The sequence below is a fragment of the Chiloscyllium plagiosum genome, unplaced genomic scaffold, assembly GCF_037043375.1.
Source record: "Chiloscyllium plagiosum isolate Xiang-an unplaced genomic scaffold, Cpla_swu_hap1 HiC_scaffold_9, whole genome shotgun sequence".
NCBI classification, from domain to species: Eukaryota; Metazoa; Chordata; class Chondrichthyes; order Orectolobiformes; family Hemiscylliidae; genus Chiloscyllium; species Chiloscyllium plagiosum.
In genome coordinates, this window is record NW_028270147.1 from 68218451 (window position 1) to 68243722 (window position 25272).

At 40.0% G+C, this 25272-nt stretch overlaps 1 protein-coding gene across 3 annotated transcripts in view; it reads right to left on the reverse strand.

The window, feature by feature from the left end:
- hmcn1 (hemicentin 1) overlaps nt 1-25272 on the reverse strand; it is a 607098-nt gene that overhangs the window by 264064 nt on the left and 317762 nt on the right. For all 3 annotated transcript variants that reach the window (XM_087990747.1, XM_043699541.2, XM_087990748.1), the window contains exons 26-30: nt 24097-24288; nt 17742-17872; nt 14331-14478; nt 13352-13478; nt 9897-10051 (exon numbers count right to left, since the gene is read on the reverse strand). In XM_087990747.1, coding sequence (XP_087846873.1) covers nt 9897-10051; nt 13352-13478; nt 14331-14478; nt 17742-17872; nt 24097-24288 — 753 coding nt within the window. The remainder of the gene's footprint in view (nt 1-9896; nt 10052-13351; nt 13479-14330; nt 14479-17741; nt 17873-24096; nt 24289-25272) is intronic.

Here is a 25272-nt window from a genome sequence, read left to right on the forward strand (position 1 = left end):
CAAGTGGATGAGATGCACTGGAGGGCATCATCAATCACATGGGAGGAGAAATTGTGGTCTATAAAGAAGGTGGCCATCTGGTGTGTTCTGTGATGGAACTGGTCCTCCTGGAAACAAGTGTGAATAATAGATAGCATTTTTACAGGATGCAGGGTGGGAGGGGGTGTAGTCCAGGTAGCTGTGGGAGCTAATGGGTTTGTAGAAGGTGTAACTGTTGAATCGGTCACCATTGTTGGAAATGGAGAGGTCCAGGAAGGGGAGGGAGGTGTCTGAGATGGTCCATGAACTTGAGGTCGGAGTGGAATGTGTTGGTGAAGTTGATGAACTGTTCAACCTCCTTGTGGGAGCATGAGGTGGCACCGATACAGTCATCAATGTAGGGAGGAAAATGCAGAAGATGGACTGTTCCACATAACCGACAAACAGCTAGGGCCCATGCAGGTGCCCATGGCTACCTCTTTCATCTGGAGGAAGTGGGAGGATTCAAAGGAGAAATTATTGAGGGTGAGGACCACCACTCCACATGGTATAATTCTGATTCATAAAGACTAGGAAAGCCTCAAGTTGAATTCCTCATTTCTCCTGAGTTGGTTGGTCTCAGGTGAGGTAGAGCTATTTAGCTTCAGTGCTCCAGCGTAAGGTAGGAGAAACTGGATAATGATTGAATGGGTCAAATTCCATGCACTGTTAACCACTGTTAACAACAGTGTTCAGCGATTGTTAATAGCTGTTATTGTCTGTGATCCATGTGGTCCAGATCATCATGAACTGAAGCATACTGCATGATGAGATAGTTACTGTTTTGACAGATGAATTCACATCACTATCAACTAATCATTGGGTAATGGCTAACAGTGGTCTACAATGATAATGCTGTTATTTTTGTTTCTTTAATAAATTTTCCCCATTCTTTTGTATTTAAAAGAGAGGCTTGAGCATTGGGGAATCAACGCTTCTCACATTTTAAAATCTTGCATCTGCATCAAGTACTTTTAAGATTACTTGTATGTTGGATTAGACGTTAGTTCATATCTGACTGTTCCAGAGGTTCATATTAAAGTTACAAATTGAATGGTACCTTTTAAGATCAATAATTAGTCCTTTTGATTTTCCTCTCTTAAACACCTCCAAGAGCAGATTAATAATTTATCTCTTTTGTTAATAGCATCACAAGAAGCTTTATTATTGCCTTTAAAGGTGTGATAAAACAAGTTTAAATAGGAGTTTTTCTTAATTGTTGGACAAAGAATTCTCTCCATTACACCAACATTGTACTTGACGTCAGAGTAGTGCCCTCCAATCCATTAAAATGGAATTTCAATTTGCTTTATCCAGAGAACATCAGTACAGTGCCAGTTTCAGTCCAATTGTATTTACTGCTATACTAAATATTAAGCTAGAGCTTTCTACAATTAGAAACTGGGGACAGAACATAGAAACGTATTGCAATTAGGCCTTCCACAACTACGAGAGAGAGGAAATTTTCAGTCCACTTCTGTAGACCCAATTGTAACCCAGGTCTGGATATGAAAATGTAGGTTATAATGCAGTGATTCTGTGTCAAAAGATACTCAGTTCTATATAAACATTTGGTCTACACAGTATCTAAATATCCCACTCAGTGAAACATCAAGACTTTCTTAATATGAAATCTATCTAAATTACACAAAGGAGTTGAATTAATGCAAGTGTTCAAAGTGATTTTTCCTTGATTCTGAAATGCAACTGAGCATGTATTCATTGATATTAATCTAATAACTTACAACCAATATATCACAACTGACAAAAATAAGTAACATCATTTAACCTATCACAAAGAACATTCATTGTTCAACATTTACTAGATATGTTTCACAAATGTCATGTTCACAGTCATAACAGGACTGAAGCCAGCAGGACTAATTTTGCAAATGTACATTAATAGTGAGAAGTACCACCCACTGGCATTGTTTACTGGGATACTTGGCTTGCATATTGTTCAATTTTGAGGGTGGCACAGTGGCTCAGTGGTTAGCACTGCTACCTCACCGCGCCAGGGACTCGGGTTCAATTCCCGCCTCAGGCAACTGTCTGTGTGGAGTTTGCGCATTCTGCGTGGGTTTCCTCTGGGTGTTCCGGTTTCCTCCCTCAGTCCAAAGATATGCAGGTTAGGTGAATTGGCCATACGAAATTGCCCATAGTGTTAGGTGCATTAGTTAGGGGTGAATGTCGGGGAATGGGTTTGGGTGGGTTGCTCTTCAGAGGGTCGGTGTGGACTTGTTGGGCTGAAGGGCCTGTTTCCACACTGTAGGGAATCTAATCTAAAAATTTTCTATCAAGTAAAGCAACAATGGCTGTCCCATATTTAGGAGCTTTGGGAAATACTCCCTGAAAGTAGGACATATTTATTAAATCAGCCAGCTACTATATCTTAGATAATTCATCTCTATACATATCCTTCAGATATACCAATCACTTTTAAATTGATTTGACTTTTATGGGTAATAAAAACTGAAAATTGTGGAAATGTACACAAATGAATGCTGATGAAGGATACTATTTGCTATGTTAAAGGTACTAATTACCCACTTATTATTTCCAACATTTTTGATTTTTTTTCAAATTTATAGCATTGTATTTCAATTTGATATTTAAATATTCTTAATCAACATCATCTGTAAATTATCTAATAAAATAACAGAGATAAGCAATGCAAGCGTTAACTGTATTAGTTCAAATATATAGTTTCCGCAGAACTAAGACATTTTGCTGTTGTCGAAATTCTAGTTTCACAACCATGTGCATATTTATGAAATATTCCATGATCTCTACTAAAGAGTCCAGCAGTGCCAATTTGCAGAGATTGCAGCAGGTTTGGACATGTTGCAGTTAGCTTTGACAGCAGCCTCTGGGCTGTTGGTCGAACTACAACAAAAATTACAGAATCTTAGAGCACAAAATTCTTTGAATTCTTTCAATTCTTTGAAAGAACAATTAGTCCTTATCCATTGTTCTTTTCCACTGCTCTGAAAATATTTTATTTTTAAGTATTTATCCAATTCAAAGTTGCAATTCACTCCTCTTCATCACACTCTTCTGGCAGGCAAGTTGGTATGCAAAAAATTCTCATCTCCTCCCTGCCACTGTATTTTGCATTTTAAATACTTTTTATAAATGCTGTAGCCCTTGCAATTACTTGTAGGGTTCCTGACATTTAATATTTTTATCCCATGTTTGAGGAATTATATGTCACGGACTATCAGGAGTTCCTGGTGTCCATTACTGTATAGATACAGTAAAAGAAACCTTCACAGACATATCTCTATTATTTGCATATTATTTCACCATGTTTGGAAAGATTTTTTGAATAGCAGTCTTTTGCTCGGATACAAAATGAAAGAAATATGAACATGTTTGGGGTTGCAGTGGAATGCAATGCATGGTCATTTTTCATCAGAAATCACATCCTTTGTATGCATCGCAAATACAGCAGCAAATTTAAATGATTTACTGAAGATTTCTCATTTTTAAAAATTACTTGTCCAGTACTTATGATGACTAGATCGGCTATATAGCTGAGTATTGAACTGCAGTGATTGGCATTCTAATCCATACACATGCCTACACCACACCACATTTAGATAAAGGGATGTCAGTTGTGTGTCACAATTTTTCAAAGGGTCATTTTTCTCTATTAGGTCTTATCAAATTGAATAATTTTGAGCATCTAATCTACAATGAGAAATGAAAACAATTAAATGAGATCTTAGCAACAGCTGAGCATGGTACTGTAGTTAAAACATTAATTTTCAAACAGTCATAGGACTTGGTCTCTGATGTCCAAGGAGCACAATGATCTAAAGCATTTTTGTTTTTATCAGTTAGCACGTTGTAAATTTATCCAGCTGTTTTTCATCTAAAATTTGGCTATCTATATTGTAACTACCATTTTTCATAACCAACATCTGTTTTTTTTTGCTGAAGTGCAAGAATCCAGCTTTCTACAGGCATAACAGATGCTAGTCTTCCTGCACATACTTTGTAAAAAGCTATGGATGAAATCATTAGTTTCTTTGCCTTCTCTGTATCATGAATATTACTTGATCAGAATGGAATTGACATTGAACTACATATACGGTCGATATTCATACTAGGCCAATGTTGTCGACCTCATATGCTGTGCGCAAGGATAACCCAAGGCATGGTATATTGGTGAGACTACGCAGATGTTAAGACAATGGATGAATGGACACCATGCAACAATCACCAGACAGGAATGTTCCCTCCCAGTCAGAGAACACTTCAGCGGTCAAGGACATTCAGCATCCTATCTTCGGGTGAGTGTCCTCCAAGACTGCCTTCGAGATATATGATAATGCAGAATCTCTGAGCAGATACTGATAGCAAAGTTCAATACCACGAAGATGGCCTCAACCGTGATCTTGAGTTCATGTCGTGCTACATGTGACCCCATCATACTGTTCTGTATTTGTACAATCTTCCTTACTGTCCTGTTGACACCATCACCTTGATAACTTGTTGTGATCTCTCTTAATTAGCTTGTACAGTTTTGGATTACTTGTTACTTTGGTTAGACCCTCAGCAGGCAACTCTTACCTACCATGTTATTCCAGCCATTTGGTTTGTCTCCAGCACCACCTTATTTTTAATTTTTTAATCATCTCTCTGCCTCAATTATTCGGATTATAGGTTATCCCATCAGTTACTTTTCGGTCCTTGTTTACTCACACTGTCTAACACTCTTGATCACTTGCAGAGACTTATTATTCAGCCTATCGACATTCCACTTATACCATTTGGTCTCGCTGTCTATAAATCGGTGCCTGTATGCTTTTCTTCACTTCACCTGATAAGGGGCAGCGCTCTGAAAGCTTGTGATTTCAAAAAAGCTTATTGGATTATAACCTGGTGTTGTGTGTTTTCTGGCAATGTTCCCATATTTATGGGAAGAAAGCAAAGTAAATGTTTTGAGTCTGGTGACTCTTCAGAATTGTCTGCAACTTGGAAAAAGTGGTATATATGCTGAAGATGATGTTGGGGAGGTGGAGGGCAGGAAAGGAGTGAGATGAGCAGATAGGTGATTCTGGAGTGCAGAAAGAGAGAAAGGGAGATATGGAAGGGGGAGGTAAACAAGGAAAATACAGATAGTAGGTAGGACAAAGGCAAAGCTGAATGAATGATATTAAGAGTGGGGCAAATTGGTGAGCTGCACCAAAAGCAACTTATAAGATGTAATAATAGACCTAGGTGTAGATGAGAATGGGTGCCTGCTCAATGAAAACCAGAACATAACAGGACTGGATGTGACATGCATAAAAAGCATGGAAAGATGGAATCAGGGTGAAATCATTTAAATTTGGATTGTTAAGGCCTCCCAACAGCCAATGGGTGAGAGAAAAACAGATGTATGGACAGATTGTGAAAAAATGTCAAAACAACAAAGTTATTGGGGTGGGAGATTTTAAATTTCCGCTATATTGACTGCGACTTGTTTCGTGCCGGGGCATTGATGGTGGTGGGGGGATTGTTAGGTGTGTCCAGAACAGTTTTTTGAAATAATATGTAAATAGTCCAACTAGGAAAGGGGCCATACTAGACCTGGTATTGGGAAACAAGCCCAGTCAGGTGATCGAAGTTTCAGTGGGGGATCATTTTGGGAACAGTGATCACAATTATATAAGTTTTAAGTTACTTATGGAAAACGACAAAAGTAGTCCTCAGGTGAAAATATGAAATTGAGGGAAAGCTACCTGCCACAATATTAAGCAGGAACTAGGAAATGTAGAAGAGGGTGGCTGTTTGAGGATAAATCCACATCTGGCATGTGGGAATGTTTTATAGGTCAGGTAATTAGAGTTCAGAACCAACATATTCCTGTGAAAATGAAGGATAACAATCGCAAGATTTGGGAACTTTGGATGACAAGAAAAAATGAAAGCTTGGTCAAAATGAACAAGGAGGTGTATATAAGGTTTAGGAAACTGAAGACAGACAGGACCCTGAAGAATACAAAATTAGCAGGAAGGAACTCACAAGGAATTATAAGGGCTAAAAGGGGCCATGAAATGTCCTTGACAAACAGAATTAAGGAAAATCCCAAGGCATTTTATACATTTATAAGGAGCAAAAGGGAAATTATACATTCACTCAAGGACAAAGGAGGGAATTTATGCGTGGAGGTAGAGAAAGTGGGTGAGGTCCTTAGCAAATACTTTGTGTTGGGATTTGCAAAGGAGAAAGACACACTGGATTGTGCTTGTTGATATTCTGGGCATGGCAATATAAAAAAAGGTGTGTGTTTTGAAATGCATTAAGATAGACAAGTCCACAGGACCAAATGGAACCTATCCTAGAATGCTGAGGAAGGCAGTTGAGGAAATTGCTCGTGCATTGTATGAAATCTTTGTATCCTCTTTAATAACATGAGAGTCCCAAAGGGCTGGAGAATAGCCAATGTTATTCCTTTGTTTAATGAGGGCAATAAGGAGATTCCTGGAAATTACAGGCCAGTGAGCCTTACGTCAATGGTAAAGAAATTAGTGGAGAAGATTCTTTAGGAATAGGATTTACCCACATTTTGAAAAATATGAACTTATTGCGGAAGGGCTTTGTGCCGGGAAGTTCATGTCACATAAACTTGATTGAGTTTTTTTGAGCAAGTGACAAAGGTGAATCATGAGGTAGGGTTGTACAGATTGAGTGCAAAGTCCTTGGCAAGGTCCCCAGTGGCAGGCTGATACAAAAGGTGAAGTCACGTGGGATCTGTGGTGAGCTAGTAAGAAAGATACAGAATTGGATAAGTCATAGAACACAGAGAATAACAGAGGAAGGATACTTTTCTGACTCAAGATCTGGTGTTTCACAGGGTTTGGTTCTAGTATTCCCATAATATACATATGGTTTGGAGTAGAATGAAGATGGCCTGATTAGCAAATTTGCAGATGACACAAAGACTGAGGGAACTGCGGATGGTGAGGAGGATACAGCAGTGACTTGGGCAAAGAAATGGCAAATAGAATTTAATATACACAAATGTGAGATGCTGCATTTTGAAAGATCTAATGCAGGAGGGAAGAATACAGTAAACGGCAGAACCCTCAACAGCATCAACATAAAGAGGGATCTTGGTACACAAATGAATAGCTCCCTGAAAGTGGCAACACAGGCAGATAAGATGGTCAAGAAAGCATATGGTATGCATGCCTTTATTAGTCAGGACACAGAATATAAAAATTGGCAAGACTCATTGCAGCTGCATATAACTTTAGTTAGGCCACATTTAGAATGCTGTGTACAGTTCTGGTCATCACACCACAAGGAGGATGTTCAAATTTTACAATCAAGATTCATGCTATAATTCTTAGAATCTGGTGGTATATGGTTTTGGAGTAGAACTATATCAAGGAAATTTTGCCATGTCCATGTTCAATAGTAATATGAGTAGGTCAAGGGATAGAACTATGACCGAAAATCCAAGAATCAATTTTGCCCTACCATTTGTCCAGAGAACATATGTTCCTTACCATTTGAAAAGAGACGGAGAGCATTAAACTCAGCCCCTTGTGTGCTGCCTTCATGTGCCCATGGTTTCATAGGGCTGGTGTTTACTGGCAGAGATGGGGAGTGCAAGCTGTTTGTCCCCTCAGAGGGAAGTTAACTAGCAGCCATCACAAGTGAAAGAACCCCACCAGCAGCCATAACGTATAGCTGGGCGAAAACATCAACCTCAAGAGTGGCCAGCCAATATACAGCTCTAGATGTCCTAGCAGCTACAGAGCCACATAGTGGATACTGCAAAAAGGCCTACAAACAGGAGTTGACGATTGCCAAGGCTAGGTAACTTAGTCCTTTTTCAGCGGGGGGGAGTGGGGGTTGGGGTCTTCAGGCAGCCTAAGGATGGAGGATGGGGGCTCTGTTGTGAAGGGCATTAAGATAGACAAGTCCACAGGACCAAATGGAACCTATCCTAGAATGCTGAGGAAGGCAGTTGAGGAAATTGCTCGTGCATTGTATGAAATCTTTGTATCCTCTTTAATAACATGAGAGTCCCAAAGGGCTGGAGAATAGCCAATGTTATTCCTTTGTTTAATGAGGGCAATAAGGAGATTCCTGGAAATTACAGGCCAGTGAGCCTTACGTCAATGGTAAAGAAATTAGTGGAGAAGATTCTTTAGGAATAGGATTTACCCACATTTTGAAAAATATGAACTTATTGCGGAAGGGCTTTGTGCCGGGAAGTTCATGTCACATAAACTTGATTGAGTTTTTTTGAGCAAGTGACAAAGGTGAATCATGAGGTAGGGTTGTACAGATTGAGTGCAAAGTCCTTGGCAAGGTCCCCAGTGGCAGGCTGATACAAAAGGTGAAGTCACGTGGGATCTGTGGTGAGCTAGTAAGAAAGATACAGAATTGGATAAGTCATAGAACACAGAGAATAACAGAGGAAGGATACTTTTCTGACTCAAGATCTGGTGTTTCACAGGGTTTGGTTCTAGTATTCCCATAATATACATATGGTTTGGAGTAGAATGAAGATGGCCTGATTAGCAAATTTGCAGATGACACAAAGACTGAGGGAACTGCGGATGGTGAGGAGGATACAGCAGTGACTTGGGCAAAGAAATGGCAAATAGAATTTAATATACACAAATGTGAGATGCTGCATTTTGAAAGATCTAATGCAGGAGGGAAGAATACAGTAAACGGCAGAACCCTCAACAGCATCAACATAAAGAGGGATCTTGGTACACAAATGAATAGCTCCCTGAAAGTGGCAACACAGGCAGATAAGATGGTCAAGAAAGCATATGGTATGCATGCCTTTATTAGTCAGGACACAGAATATAAAAATTGGCAAGACTCATTGCAGCTGCATATAACTTTAGTTAGGCCACATTTAGAATGCTGTGTACAGTTCTGGTCATCACACCACAAGGAGGATGTGGAGGCTATGGAAAGGGTACAAAAACAGTTTACCAGGATATTGTCTGATTTGCAAGTATTTAAGGGGAGAGATTGGATAAACTTGGTTTGTTTTCACTTGAATGTCGAAGGATGAGGGGGCGATCTGATAGAAGTTTGCAAAAATTATGAGAGGCATGAATACAGTAGATAGTCAGAGTCTTTTTCCCAGGGTAGAAATGTCAATTACTAGGGATATAGGTTTAAGGTATAATGGAGGTATGTTTAAAGGAGACGGAAGAGGAAGTTGATTCACCTAGAGGTATATCTGGTGCCTTGGATGGTAAGGAGGGAGGAGGTAAATGGACAGGTGTTACACCTACTGTGATTGTAGGGGAAGGTGCCCAGGGTGGGGGGTGTGGGATGTGGGTGGTGTTGGGAGGAGGTGGACGAGAGTTTCAGAGAAGGTGTCAGAATGAAAATCAGTGCAGCATTTACTGTCCCATCCTAGCCTGTGTCTTTGTAACCTCAAGAGGAAAAGGCTAATTAAACATAAATCCATTGTGGCAGCAAAAGTATACACAGTGGTTTGTCACCATGTTTTCTTCAGTCTGCCATCACACATCACCTGATCTACTACAAGTGACATCATATGATGTTAGTTATTGTAAATAGTTATGTCAGATTTCCTTCAAAGCAAAAAGAGCAGAACAGGTCATGAAATGATGATATTTGGCCAAAGTTCTGACTACTTAACACAGTACTTTAGATTTGTAATATCCAGCTAGATAACTGGATTTAGGTTCCCACATTCTTGTGATTTATCTCTAAACTGTTGCAGAGAAAATTGATAATGTCAACCGTGCAGTTCAGTTAGCCACCGTAAAGAACAGAAAGAAGTGACAGATATTCCCAGATTTTAATTATGACACAAGATGCTATCATGTGAATCAGGAGCAACAACAGTTTGTCATCTGAGAAAAGTTGTTACTTACCATAGACATTGAGCTTGAATTCTTTGAATCGTTTTCCTGCAGCATTCACTGCACTGCACTGGTAGTGACCCTGGTCAGATAGCTGTACACTCTTTATATGTAGTACCTGCCCTTTATTTTTTATCTCCATGCTGGTGTCACCTGGGAACAGAAGCCTGTTGTGCAAATAATGCAACTGTTTTTCATTATTACTGTACTTTGCAGAAACTGAAGACAAATCCTAATTTGGTTATATGTGTCACCGACATGATGGAGGTGGGGATAGTAATCATAGTGTGTGACATATTTGCTGAAATTGTATTCCATTTGAATTGCAAAAATACTGCAGATTACAGTCCTAGTTTTTATGGCAGCGTTGCAGTGAGGATAAGGCAGTGCTTCTGGTTGTTGTCCTTTAAAGGCAACAAACGTGAGATTCTAATGCTGAATTATTTTGGATAGTAAAGCACTCTGCATTCACTAATCCACATATTGCAATGCAATCCAATAGTCAAAGTCAGGACTGAATCTATCAAAAAGACTGTGCTGGTGGTCATATTCTTGAAGCAATTCGGTAACTGTATTTGCTCTTCTGTTCAGTTTGTTGAAATTTATAACAGTTCATATACCCTATATATATATATATACTTTAAGAAAGCAACATTTTGATCTGACAGGTATGCAATTCATAATCCAAACCATTTTAATGATTTGAAGTTTTAAGTAATTATTTTCCTGACTCAGGTGGTAAAGGGTGAGGATTTGTCACAAAATCTGTCCTGTCTCTAGAAATGAGCTACTCAAAATCTAGGCAATTCCAATTAGAATCATTATTAAAATTGTAGCAATTAGTGGTAGATCTTTCAAAGTTCCCAATTATACACATTGCTATGACATTAACTCTTCTTCTAAGCACTATTGTGAACTGCAGAGGTGTATAAAAATCATCTCCAGAAAGGCTCGGTCATGAATTGTGAAGACAAAGCCAAATTCTGTTGGATGTTATTTATATTTTTATTTCATTATTCTTGCTCTCACAAACATGATTATTTCTGCCAGCAAATTATCAGGCACCAAGATGTCTGAAAAAAATGATGTTCAAATTTTACAATCAAGATTCATGCTATAATTCTTAGAATCTGGTGGTATATGGTTTTGGAGTAGAACTATATCAAGGAAATTTTGCCATGTCCATGTTCAATAGTAATATGAGTAGGTCAAGGGATAGAACTATGACCGAAAATCCAAGAATCAATTTTGCCCTACCATTTGTCCAGAGAACATATGTTCCTTACCATTTGAAAAGAGACGGAGAGCATTAAACTCAGCCCCTTGTGTGCTGCCTTCATGTGCCCATGGTTTCATAGGGCTGGTGTTTACTGGCAGAGATGGGGAGTGCAAGCTGTTTGTCCCCTCAGAGGGAAGTTAACTAGCAGCCATCACAAGTGAAAGAACCCCACCAGCAGCCATAACGTATAGCTGGGCGAAAACATCAACCTCAAGAGTGGCCAGCCAATATACAGCTCTAGATGTCCTAGCAGCTACAGAGCCACATAGTGGATACTGCAAAAAGGCCTACAAACAGGAGTTGACGATTGCCAAGGCTAGGTAACTTAGTCCTTTTTCAGCGGGGGGGAGTGGGGGTTGGGGTCTTCAGGCAGCCTAAGGATGGAGGATGGGGGCTCTGTTGTGAAGGGCAAGTGTGAAGGGACAGGGATGAGATATGTTGGTGGCTGAACAGCTCCAATTCGCAGGCTGTACCATGTTGAAAAATGTGTTGTCCCTTCCTTTCTGCCTATTTTCAACTAGGATTCAATAAACTAACAGCCAACTCCTATTCACTACCCATGTCAATTACATTATGGTGTAGACTGTGAAATATATTGATCAATTGGTTTGGTGACATGCTCAGGACTTATACAATTAATCATAAGGCCCTGGATAGTGCTGTAGAACAGAGAGACCTAGGGGTTTGAATACATATTTCTTGGAAATTCGCATCACAGGTTGACAAGGTGGTTAAGAACATGTTCAGCACTTGCCTTCAGTACTCAGATCATCGAGTATAGGAGTTGGTGCATCATGTAGTGGTTATATGGGACATTGGTGAGGCCTATCTGGAGTACTATGTGCAGATCTGGTTGCCCTATTATAGGAAGAATATTATTAAACTGGAGCGGGTTCAGAAAAGATTTACCAGGATATTGCTGGGAATGGAAAGTTTGAGTTCTAAATATAGGCTGGATAAGCTGGGACCTTTTTCATTGGTGCATAGGAGGTTGAGGGATGAGTTTATTGAGGTTTAAAAAATCACAAGGGGCACAGATAAAGTGAATAGCAAGGCTTTTTTAACCTAGGATGGGGGAGTTCAAAACTAGGGGGCATATCTTTCAGGAGAGAGGAGAAAGGTTTTAAAAAGGACATGAGGGACAACACTTTTAGACAGAGTATGTGGAATGAACTGCCAGAGGAAGTGGCAGATGCAGGTACAGTTACAACATTTAAGAGACATTTGGATTAGTACATAAATAGGAAAGGTTTGGAGGGTTATGGACCTAACATAAGAAGGTTGGACTAGTCTAGTTTTGGAATAGTTAGACTAGAATAACTAGTCGGCATGGACTAATTTCACCATAGGATCTGTTTCCATGCTTGACTCTATGAGCGTTCATTATTAATTTAAAAATGGTAGGTGGGCTGCTGATCCTTGGTATAGAGGGATGGAGAGGGCACCCTTTGTACGTTATATGCCTCCACTGAAAACACATTCCACAGTGGTATGTAAAATCCAGATCGCTGAATCATAAAATGACACAGCACAGGACAGGTAATTCATCTCACTGAGTCTGTGCATATTTTTGGTCGAATTATAAATTTAATTCTATGGCACTGCTATTTTCCCATAAGCTTGTAAATATTCAATGTAAGCATTTCTTCAAGTATTTATTCAGAATTTCTTCTTGCATGTTACTATTGAATCTGCCACCATTACTTTAAGCGCTGAATTTAAATTGCCATGACATTTTATGGAAGGAAGAATGTTTCCTCATGTTAGCTCTGGTTCTCTTCCCAGTTGATTCTGTATCATGTTGTTACCAGCACATGCTTTTTACCTACATACCATTCATGGTTTTGATTAACTCTATCAAAATTCTTCTTATCTTTCTCTGCTCTAACGTATCATTGGAGGAAGATAATTTCCTTCTGGAGTGAGCATAAAAATCGACAGACTATGCAAACAAGACAGGAATAATGTTCTGAAACACTGTTTTGCGAAAGTTTAAGCAAAGTGACAGCCACAAGGACACAAGGAGAGGAGTCTAGTCCTCTCAGACTGAAGGAGCTGAGATATGCAGGAAGCAAAGCCGTATGTTTGATGAAGGTAAGTTTTTTTTCTCCCAGAATGAGCACTAAGACTACTGGGATTAAAGGCTCTTTGGATGTTGTTTGTGGACATTGCAAGAAAAGGTGCTTACCTGTTATCTTTGTACCACTGAATGTTAGGGAAGGGGATGCCTTTGACTTTGCACTCCAGGATTGTTTCCCGATTCAAAATCACCGACACTTCATTTGGTTTACCAGCGTCCATAATACTTGGGGGGACTTGTGGAGTGAGGAAAAATGAAGAAACAACAACTTCGAATACAGTTAAATGGTATGAACACAGATTGAAAGATGTTTTTTTTAAAAAAATGTAATTAGAGAAATCTATGTGAATGGAGACAACATGACATTGTTGAAATTAACATGAATAGAAGATGGAAAAAGAAAGCAAAAACATGATTAGGTAAGATGAAGTTCAGGACCATTTATCAGTGTGGAGGAGGAAGAGACATTTGAGGGAATTTCCGTAGTTTATGGGTCTTAGGGATAGGAAAATTGGTGTGGGGATGCAGTGCATTTTATTTATTATTATCAATAGTTTTACAGGGAAAAAGAAGGACTAATGATCTGGATTGATCAAGGAGGTATCAAGGATTGCAAAGCACTAAAATTGAGGGAGAATTAAAAAGAAAGAGGTAGTGTAAATAAATTATTGACCAAAGGCACATTTACCATCTATAGCCTCCCTCAATTGATTCAATCTAGTTATTCAATGTAATCCTCCTTTTATCCTTGACATAATTTAAGTTCCTCATTAAAACATGAGCTTAAACTCCAAACATGCAACTTCACCCATAATGTACGCATCGATCTGTGTGATGATATGATGTCCTCAAAATACGTATCTATCTAAATTGTCATGTGAATATAGCATAGTTTAAGTAATTTCTTGTTGTTCTTTTACTGAAAAAGTTTAAAGCTTTGTAGAGTTCAATTTGAAAACTAAATTATCCATTAATTTCAGATAGAATATGTATATTCTATCTGAAGTACTTAATATATATCACTTGCAGATGGAGAAGTTCAATAACGTAATTATTTTCTTCTGTTTTAAAACCAACTTCAGCTCACCTAGTACTTCTACATTGAAGATCTTCTCTGCAGTTCCAGCAATATTGATAGTTTGACAAGTGTATCGTCCTGTGTCACCAGTTGCAGCCTTGTGCACTTTTAATGTTTTACCGGCATTCAATACCTGTACGATGCTTCTGTTCCCAATCTGAAAGAAATATTTTGATAGGTAATTTACCTGAAACATTTGACACTTTGATACTTTTTCAGATATCATTATCACGAAATAATTTTCAAACCTCATATAGACATAAATATCCACCTATTCTATACAACAGGCAAACAGTAACAAAAAGTCCCTGATGAAGGGCTCCTGTCTGAAACATCGATTTTCCTGCATTTCGGATGCTGTCTGACCTGCTGTGCTTTTCCAGCACCACTCTAATCTTGACTCTAATCTCCAGACCTCACTTCGCCAAGCAGTAACAAAAGTCAACTTCCTCAAACTTGTTTCTGGCATTTTGTATTTTCAACGTTAGGCTAATTTATTCGCTGGATTAATAGTGAACAATATACATATATCAAGCTAATTTGGGGCTGCAAAATTTGAAGTATCAAAGTGCCTCAGTCCAACTCTACCTTTATGTGTTCATATTACTCAATTGGTAAAATGCCATAACTTATTCAAACTGTTACAAAGTCCTGTACATTTACACTTTAATCTGGATGTATGCACAAACTTTGTTGCTAAAAGCTAGAGATCCCGAGAAGTAACTTGACTGAAAGCAATTACAAAAAACATATTTGTTTATTTAAAATAATATTATTTTCAACACCTGACCTTCTCCACAAAATCTCAACACCAGGAAAATGCCAGATTTTGTATTGAAATCTATCCATAAAGAATATACCATGTGAGGTGAAGGCCACAGGTATAGATGCAATCTGCAACCACACTGACTGAAGCTAGATAGAGCATCTGATAATGACCTAGGCATCATAAATGACAATGGCAAACTCAGCCCTATTGACCCTGCAAAGACTTCTTAATAACATCTGGGGACAAGTGCTCAAATTGGGAGGGCTGCCTCACTGTCTACTTAAGCAATAGCTTGCAATACTCACAGAAATGTACCTTACTGACAATATCTCAGACAATATTACCTCCATCACTAGCTTTGTCCTGTTGCAACAGCAAGATAAATCCAGCAGTGGTGATGGCACAATGATATATGGTCAGGATAGAGTCCTCAACATTGACTCTGAACCTCATGATGTCTCAAAGAAGCTCCTGCTGATTATCACATACAGTGCCATTACTACCCCCTCCTTTTTGGCAGATGAATTAGTATCTCTGCATTTTGAAAACCACAAGCAGCAAGGGCACTGAATCTACTCCGGGTGGGATCTTCAATGTCCATCACCAGGATTGCTTAGAGCACAACTACTGACCAAACTGGTTGAGTCCTGAAGGACATAGCTGATTAGACTGGTGATGAGGGAATAACAAAAAAAAAACAAACATTCTCATCAATCAGCCTGCTCCAAATGCATGTGTCCAAGATAGAATCAGTCAGAGAAACCAGGACACATTCCTTGTGGAGATGAAGTCCTGTCTTCACATTGAGGATGCCCTCTGTTATGTTGTGTAGCAATATCACTGCATGAAATGTGATAGATTTTGAAAAAAATCTAACAATTCAGAACTGGATATCTATGATGAGCTTTAGGCCACCACAGCAGCCAAATTGTGCTCCAATAAAGTCTACAACTTAATGGCCTGGTATATCCTCCACTCTACCGTCAAGCCAGAGGATCAACACTGGTTTAATAAAGAGTCCATGAAAGCATGCCACGAGCTGCATCAGGCATACCTAAATTAAGGTGTTGACCTGATGGAGCTAGATGTCACTCAGCCTAAACAGTACCTTATAGAGGTATGAGTGATTCCACAACCTATAGATTAAAACTGTACTCTCCAGTCCAACAAAAAAAGGTCACAAGTGGTGGAGACAATTAAACAGCTTGCTGGATGAAGAGGCTCCACAAACATGTCCATCCCCTAGGATGAGGCAGCCCAATGTAGCAGTGCTGACAGATAAGCCTGAAACATTTACAGCTATCTTCAGCCAGAAGTGCCAAGTGGATAATTTATCTCAGCCTCCAAATGGGAATGCGGAGTTAGTTTTAGGCTGGTTGGAGTCATATCTGGCATATAGGAAAATGGTTATAGTTGTTGGAGGTCAGTCATCTCAGATGTAGGATGTCTTTGCAGGAACTCTTCAGGATCGACTCCTAGGCTTTAACCATCTTCAGCTCCTTCATCAACGACCTTCTCTCCATCATGAAGTCAGAAGTGAGGATGTGGGCTGACGATTGGACAATATTCAGCATGACTCCTCAGAAACTAAAGCAGTCCATGTCTAATTACAGCAGGACCTGGACAATATCCAGGGTTAGGCTGTTAGGTGGTGAGTAACATTAGCACCATACAAGTGCCAGGCAATGACCATTTCCAATAAGAGAGGAGTTAATTCTGTCCCTTGTCATTCAAAGGGATAACTATTGCTTAATCCTCCACCATTACCATCTTGGATGTTACCATTGATCAGAAACTGAACTGGATTATAAATACTGTGACGACAAGAGCAGGTCAGAGGATAGGAAACTGACACTCCCAACTCCCATGAGTCTGTCCATCTGCAAGGCACCTGGATGAGTGTTGCTCTAACAACACAAGTAGTTTAACACCATCCAGGAAAAAGCAGCCCACTTGATTGGCACCACATCTATAAACTTTCACTCCTGCCATCACCGACACACAGTTGCAGCAGTGTGTACTATCTACAAGATGCACTGCAGAAATTCCCCAAGTCTCCTTAGACAGCATCTTTCAAACCCACAACCACTAATAGTTAGGAAGACAAGAGCAACAGATATAGGGGAACACCACCACCTGCAAGTTCCCCTTCAAACTACTCACCATTCTGACTTGGAAACAGATTGAAAAATGTGTTGCTGCAAAAGCGAAGCAGGTCAGGCAGCATCCATGGAGCAGGAGAATCGACGTTTTAGGCATAAACCCTTCTTCAGGAAACAGATTGCCATTCTTTCAGTATCACTGGGTCAAAATCTTGGATCACCATCACTAATTGCACTGTTTAAAGAAGACAGCTTGCTACCACCTTTTCAAGGGCACCCATGGATGGGCAATAAATGCAGGCTCAATCAGGAAAGCCTACATTCCATCAATAGATAGAAAGTAATCAATTATTGTCAGGATAAGGGCATCACTGGCTAGGACAGTAATTATTTCGAATCCATAGTTTCCCTTGATCATGTACTGGTGGGCAATATTACCAATTATGCCATAATTCTAATATTAATACAGGAATTCTAATTTCCTTAGAAATCTCCACAAATGCCTTTAATTTTTGAATATTTTGACTCTAAGGCAATGATATTACTTACAGATACCCCATCTTTATACCAAGTGATGATGGGAATAGGATGACCAGACACATCACAGAAGAGGCTAAAAGGCTGGTTCGTGACCACTGAGATGTTGGCTGGTGTTTCATTTTCTCTGATTTCAGGAGGAACTGGAAGAAAGAAAGAAAGAAATTGCACAAACTAAGCACATTCTTTCTAATAAAACATTAATAAATGTCAATAAATTATATATCACTAGATAACCAAATATTGATATCAAAGTGTTAAATTAACCAAGGAAACTAAGAGCAAACCTGTTCTTCCTGCCCCTCTGGATGTCTCAAAGTGCTTCACAGCCAAGTAAATACCTTCTAAAGCAGTTGATAAGCTTGACAACATATTGCAGACATTAGGGTCCCAAAATCAGTATTGAGAGAAATTAATTTATGGTTTGTTTTACTAGTTTTGAATGGAGGTTAAACATGGTCAAACAGAGAACTCCCTGTTATTCCTCAAATAGTGTCAAGGGATCTTTTACACCTATCAAAACAAGTAGATTAAACTCTCTGAATAACTCTGACAGTACAGTATTCCTCAAGTTCTGTGCTCAAGTATTTGAATGCTAAACTGACTCAAAAGCAAGACATTGAGTCAATTCATCCACCCAATGTTTGCACACTACAGGGTACCACTGAGGAGGATGAGACACAAAATTAATCTACCAATTGTTATGAATGATTACGACCATTGAGTCATAGAGTCATAGAGATGTACAGCATGGAAACAGACCCTTCGGTCTAACCCGTCCATGCCGACCAGATATCCCAACCCAATCTAGTCCCACCTGCTAGCACCCGGCCCATATCCCTCCAAACCCTTCCTATTCATATACCCATCCAAATGACTTTTAAATGTTGCAATTGTACCAGCCTCCACCACATCCTCTGGCAGCTCATTCCATACACATACCACCCTGTGTGAAAAAGTTGCCCCTTAGGTCTCTTTTATATCCTTCCCCTCTCACCCTAAACCTATGCCCTCTACTTCTGGACTCCCCGACCCCAGGGAAAAGACTTTGTCTATTTATCCTATCCATGCCCTTCATAATTTTGAAAATGTCTATAAGGTCACCCCTCAGCCTCCGATGCTCCAGGGAAAACAGCCCCAGCCTGTTCAGCCTCTCCCTTAAGCTCAGATCCTACAACCTTGGCAACATCCTTGTAAATCTTTTCTGAACCCTTTTAAGTTTCACAACATCTTTCTGATAGGAAGGAGACCAGAATTGCACGCAATATTCCAACAGTGCCCTAACCAATTTCCTGTACAGCCGCAACATGACCTCCCAATTCCTCTACTCAAGACTCTGACCAATAAAGGAAAGCATACCAAATGCCTTCTTCACTATCCTATCTACCTGCAACTCCGCTTTCAAGGAGCTATGAACCTGCACTCCAAGGTCTCTTTGTTCAGCAACACTCCCTAGGACCTTACCATTAAGTGTATAAGTCCTGCTAAGATTTGCTTTCCCAAAATGCAGCACCTCGCATTTATCTGAATTAAACTCCATCTGCCACTTCTCAGCCCATTGGTCCATCTGGTCAAGATCCTGTTATAATCTGAGGTAACCCTCTTTGCTGTCCACTACACGTCCAATTTTGGTGTCATCTGCAAACTTACTAACTGTACCTCTTATGCTCGTATCCAAATCATTTATGTAAATGACAAAAAGTAGAGGGCCCAGCACCGATCCTTGTGGAATTCCACTGGTCACAGGCCTCCAGTCTGAAAAACAACACTCCACCACCACTCTCTGTCTTCTACCTTTGAGCCAGTTCTGTATCCAAATGGCTAGTTCTCCCTGTATTCCATGAGATCTAACCTTGCTAATCAGTCTCCCATGGGAAACCTTGTCGAATGCCTTACTGAAGTCCATACAGATCACATCTACTGCTCTGCCCTCATCAATCTTCTTTGTTACTTCATCAAAAAACTCAATCAAGTTTGTGAGACATGATTTCCCAAGCACAAAGACATGTTGACTATCCCGAATCAGTCCTTGCCTTTCCAAATACATGTATATCCTGTCCCTCAGGATTCCCTCCAACAACTTGCCCACCACCGAGATCAGGCTCACTGGTCTATAGTTCCCTGGCTTGTTCTTACCACCCTTCTTAAACAGTGGCACCACATTTGCCAACCTCCAGTCTTCCGGCACCTCACCTGTGACTATCGATGATACAAATATCTCAGCAAGAGGCTCAGCAATCACTTCTCTAGCTTCCCACAGAGTTCTCAGGTACACCTGATCAGGTCCTGGGGATTTATCAACCTTTAACCATTTCAAGACATCCAGCATTTCCTCCTCTATAATCTGGACATTTTGAAAGATGTCAACATCTCTTTCCCTACAGTCTATATCTTCCATATCCTTTTCCACAGTAAATACTGATACAAAATATTCATTTAGCATCTCCCCCATTTCCTGTGGCTCCACACAAAGGCCGCCTTGCTGATCTTTGAGGGTCCCTATTCTCTCCCTAGTTACCCTTTTGTCCTTAATATATTTGTAAAACCCCTTTGGATTCTCTTTAATTCTATTTGCCAAAGCTATCTCATGTCCCCGTTTTGCCCTCCTGATTTCCCTCTTAAGTATACTCCTACTTTCTTTATACTCTTCTAAGGATTCACTCGATCTATCCTGTCTGTACCTGACATATGCTTCCTTCTTTTTCTTAACCAAACCCTCAATTTCTTTAGTCATCCAGCCTTCCCTTTCACCCTGACAGGAATATACTTTCTCTGGATTCTTGCTATCTCATTTCTGAAGGCTTCCCATTTTCCAGCCGTCCCTTTACCTGCGAACATCTGCCTCCAGTCAGCTTTTGAAAGTTCTTGCCTAATACCATCAAAAATTGGCCTTTCTCCAATTTAGAACTTCAACTTTTAGATCTGGTCTATCCTTTTCCATCACTATTTTAAAACGACTAGAATTATGGTCGCTGGCCCCAAAGTGCTCCCCCACTGACACCTCAGTCACCTGCCCTGCCTTATTTCCCAAGAGTAGGTCAAGTTTTGCACCTTCTCAAGTAGGTACATCCACATACTGAATCAGAAAATTGTCTTGTACTGAAATTCCTCTCCATCTAAACCTTTAACACTATGGCAGTCCCAGTCGATGCTTGGAAAGTTAAAATCCCCTATCATAAACATCATATTATTCTTACAGATAGCTGAGATCTCCTTACAAGTTTGTTTCTCAATTTCCCTCTGACTATTGGGGGGGGGGGGTCTATAATACAATCCCAATAAGGTGATCATCCCTTTCTTATTTCTCAGTTCCACCCAAATAACTTCCCTCGATGTATTTCCAGGAATATCCTCCCTTAGCACAGCTGTAATGCTATCCCTTATCAAAAATGCCACATCCCCTCCTCTTTTGCCTCCCTTTCTATCCTACCTGTAGCATTTGTATCCAGGAACATTCAGCTGCCGGTCCTATCCATCCCTGAGCCATCTTTCCGTAATTGCTATGATATCCCAGTCCCATGTTCCTAACCATACCCCGAGTTCATCTGCCTTCCCTGTTAGGCCCCTTGCATTGAAATAAATGCAGTTTAATTTATTAGTCCTACCTTGTCCCTGCCTGCCCTGACTGTTTGACTCACTTCTGTTCTCAGCTGTACCTGTCTCAGATCGATCTCTTTCCTCACTATCTCCTTGGGTCTCCCCCCCCCCCCCCTTACTAGTTTAAATACTCCAAAGCAGTTCTAGCAAATCTCCCTGCCAGTATATTGGTCCCCTTCCAATTTAGGTGCAATCCGTCCTCCTTGTACAGGTCACTTCTACCCCAGAAGAGATTCCAATGATCCAAAAATGTGAATCCTTCTCCCATACACCAGCTCTCAGCCACGCATTCATCTGTTCTATCCTCCTATTCCTGCCCTCACTAGCTCATAGCAACGGGGGGTAATCCAGATATTTCTACCCTTGTGGACCTCCTTTTTAAATTTCTACCTAACCCTCTGTAATCTCCCTTCAGAGTCTCAACCTTTTCCCTTCCAATGTCGTTGGTTCCAATGTGGACAATGACCACCTGCTGGCCCCTCTCCCCCGCGAGAACATTCTGCACCCTCTCTGAGACATCCTTGATCCTGGCACCAGGGAAACAACACACCATTCTGCTTTTTCTCTGCTGGCCACAGAAATGTCTGTCTGTACCTCTGACTACAGAATCCCCCTAACACAATTGATCTCTTGGAAGCCGACGTACCCCTCGTTACATCAGAGCCAGTCTCAATACCAGAAACTTGGCTGTTTGTGCTATGCTCCCCTGAGAATCCATCACCCCCAACATTTTCCAAAACAGCATACCTATTTGAAATGGGTATATCCACAAAAGACTCCTGCTCTAGTTGCCTACCTCTCTTACCCTTCCTGGAGTTAACCCATCTATGTGACTGTATCTGAGACTTTCCCCCCTTTCTATAACTGCCATCCATCACATACTGTTGCTGTTGCAAATTCCTCATCACTTCTATTTACCATATGGAAGTGAAAGTATTTAGTGATGGGGGGGGATGGTCTGCACATCATGTCAGAAGTAGGAAGAGATCCAGAGTTCAGACAGGTGTTAAGGGCAGTCTTTTAAAGGAAAGCTGCATAAGATTACTGCAATGGAAAAGCTCAGCAGGTCTGGCAGCATCTGTGAAGAGAAATCAAAGTTAATGTTTTGGGTCCAAAAGGTCCACTGGACCCGAAACATTAACTTTGATTTCTCTTCACAGATGCTGCCAGACCGACTGAGCTTTATTAGCAACCTCTGGAATTCTCTAATGATATTGAACATCCAGTAACTCCACATCACCCTTATATACATACCAATTCTGTCATACTTACACTCAGCTCTTGCTGCCTCCATCAACATTCAGTATTTAACAATGGCTTTACTTCACAAATGCTACACAACCTCTCTCATTCAAGACAGGATGACAAAATAAGAGAGCACAGCTGGCAGGGGAGAAGCATGCCTGCATTTCTTGTGGCCTGCAGTGGAGTCTTTACATCTATTCCTTGCTGTCTCTACTCAAAACTCTCTTCCCTAGCTACTGTCTCCATCTCTCCCTCTGGTAACTATCTGAGATTAAACCAGTATCTTTGCAATATTTGTGAAAATTTGATCACAACCTCACACTGTGCCAATTCTAAGCTATATTTTTCTTCATCTGTATTATTGTTTGACTTTGTATAGTGCCAGCTCATCTGTTACTGAGACCCTCATCCATGCCTTTGTTACCCTTCGACTTGACTATTGCAATATATTCAACTGGTCTCTCGCATTTTACCCTCCAGAAACTTGAACCTGTTCGAATCTCAGGTTCTCAGGTCCAAACTATGTAAGTTGACCTCCTTTCGTTGAGCACCTGCTCCCAACCCCTCTGGAACTGATTAGTTAGGGTCTCTTGGTCCCCCAAGACTATGTCTCCATTTCTGAAATTGCAAGAAGTTCTCTTATCACTCTGTGCTTGCTGAACCCCACAAGGTTTTGTTAAGGTAACATCTTTACCTTAAAATTCTAAACCTTATTTTCAAAGTTCTCACAGCTTGCTCCATGTTATCACTATTCCAACAATCCCCTGTGACATCAGCAGTGGTGACAATAGCATATTTTCAAACCCCAATATATCTGCATCCTGTTATCTGACATGATAAGCAAGCAGCTGATGGTATGACCATTGACCTCCTGCCTTCCAACCCACTGAACACATTGCTCACAGAATCCTCCCCCTTCTGAGTTTCAGACACATAATGACTGCCAACTAGTATCCATGGAAGACCCAGGAGGAAGAAGAAGAGAACTACAGCATGACAGTGACAGAAAAGACCCATCACTTGATTTGATATTTGCAGCTACCAGTTTTGACCCTGCCACTTAACTTGGAGACAAATAGAGTGGGCAAGAGTGGACAATGATGCAGCATCACTATCTGCACTGTCCAACTCAGGGCTGAGCTGTGTGACATCATGATAGAATTAATTCAACATCTCAGTGTACACAGATAAAACAATTGCATGGACTCATAGTCCTGGAGAATACACCGTGGACTGTACAAGTTGTGGCCATTGTTGCAGCCAGTCGCTGCAAAACCCAGGGGTAGGGCTTTGTAGCAATGCTACATTCAATGCCATGTTATTGAATTTCATACCCTAAGATTTTAATGTTAAAGACTAGAAAGAATGGGTGAGAAGAAAACTAAACTAAAATTAAATAAGTTTCAGTTTCCAATAACAAGTATGAGTGGCTTCTTTTTTTATCTGTGCACTTTACAGGGAAGGTTTTAAAATATTTGGGTTGTATAGAATTTTGGGGCAAAGTTGTAATCTTATAGGTACCTACCATGGACTTTCAGCTGATATTTTCTTTCTGATGTTCCAGCCTCATTGACTGCTACACAGACATACTCTCCATTGTCATGCGGTGATACAGTGTCAATAAGCAAGGTCCCATCATCCAAAATGGAAACATCTGGCTCAGTCCCAGTCAGCTCTCTTCCATTACGTAGCCACTTAATTACAGGTTTTGGGATACCTAATAACAGAAAATTGTAAACTACTCAATTAAAAATACTTTCTTTATAAATCATTGTATGAATGGCCAAGAGCACAAATTTAAAAAGAACTTGGCAGATTTCCTGGAATAATCTTTATGGGCAGATTGATTATGCCCGCATCATGTAAAAGGCAGCTAATTAATGTCAAGTTGGTACAGGACAGAAAGTAACACTAATGCCTTTGCAGCACAGAAATTCCATAATCCTCAAAGGTTTCTCATGGAGGCCACTTTCTAACATTTTACAGATTACTTAAATGATAGTCAAATATGCATTCATGATAATTATCATAAGATTTTAAAGTGTATTGTCTAAAAGACAGCAGTATTTCAACTTTAAATATTTCAGTTGTTATATTTTGATCATCTTAAAATTGTGATGCAGCATCATCGGGTTTTTAAAATTATTGTAGTTCAAATTACTTAGTTCAAAGCACAGCACCACTTAATATATACATTCAGAGTCTGACCAAGTTCAGTATGTTTGCAATGTTAACCACTGAAGGATTTCTTGGTATTCTTGGATACAGTAAGCAATGAAATTGGAACTGTAGATTTACTGAAAGTTGGCCATAGGCTGTGGGCAGCCTGTAATGTAAGGTATATGTTTGTTTATATCTATATAAAACATCATTTATTTTATAATCAGATTTTGAACTAGTGGCATGTAGCTATGTGTGTATGTAGAGGTTTAATAATTAATTTGACAGGATTTATGAAGGCATGATTTTAAAGCAGTACATGCCAGAGAGCAGATGACCGGAGTATTCATGGAATGATAATGCAAATTAGTTTGTATTGTGAAGGTTCGATGATCAGAGAGAGCAAATATTGAAAGGAAATAGTTAGTTTCTGATTTGGAAGAATCAAGAACTTTCGTTAGGCCACATTTGGAATATTATGTAAAGGTATATGAGTAGGCAGGGAGTAGAGGGATACAGACTGCATCGTGACAAAACTTTT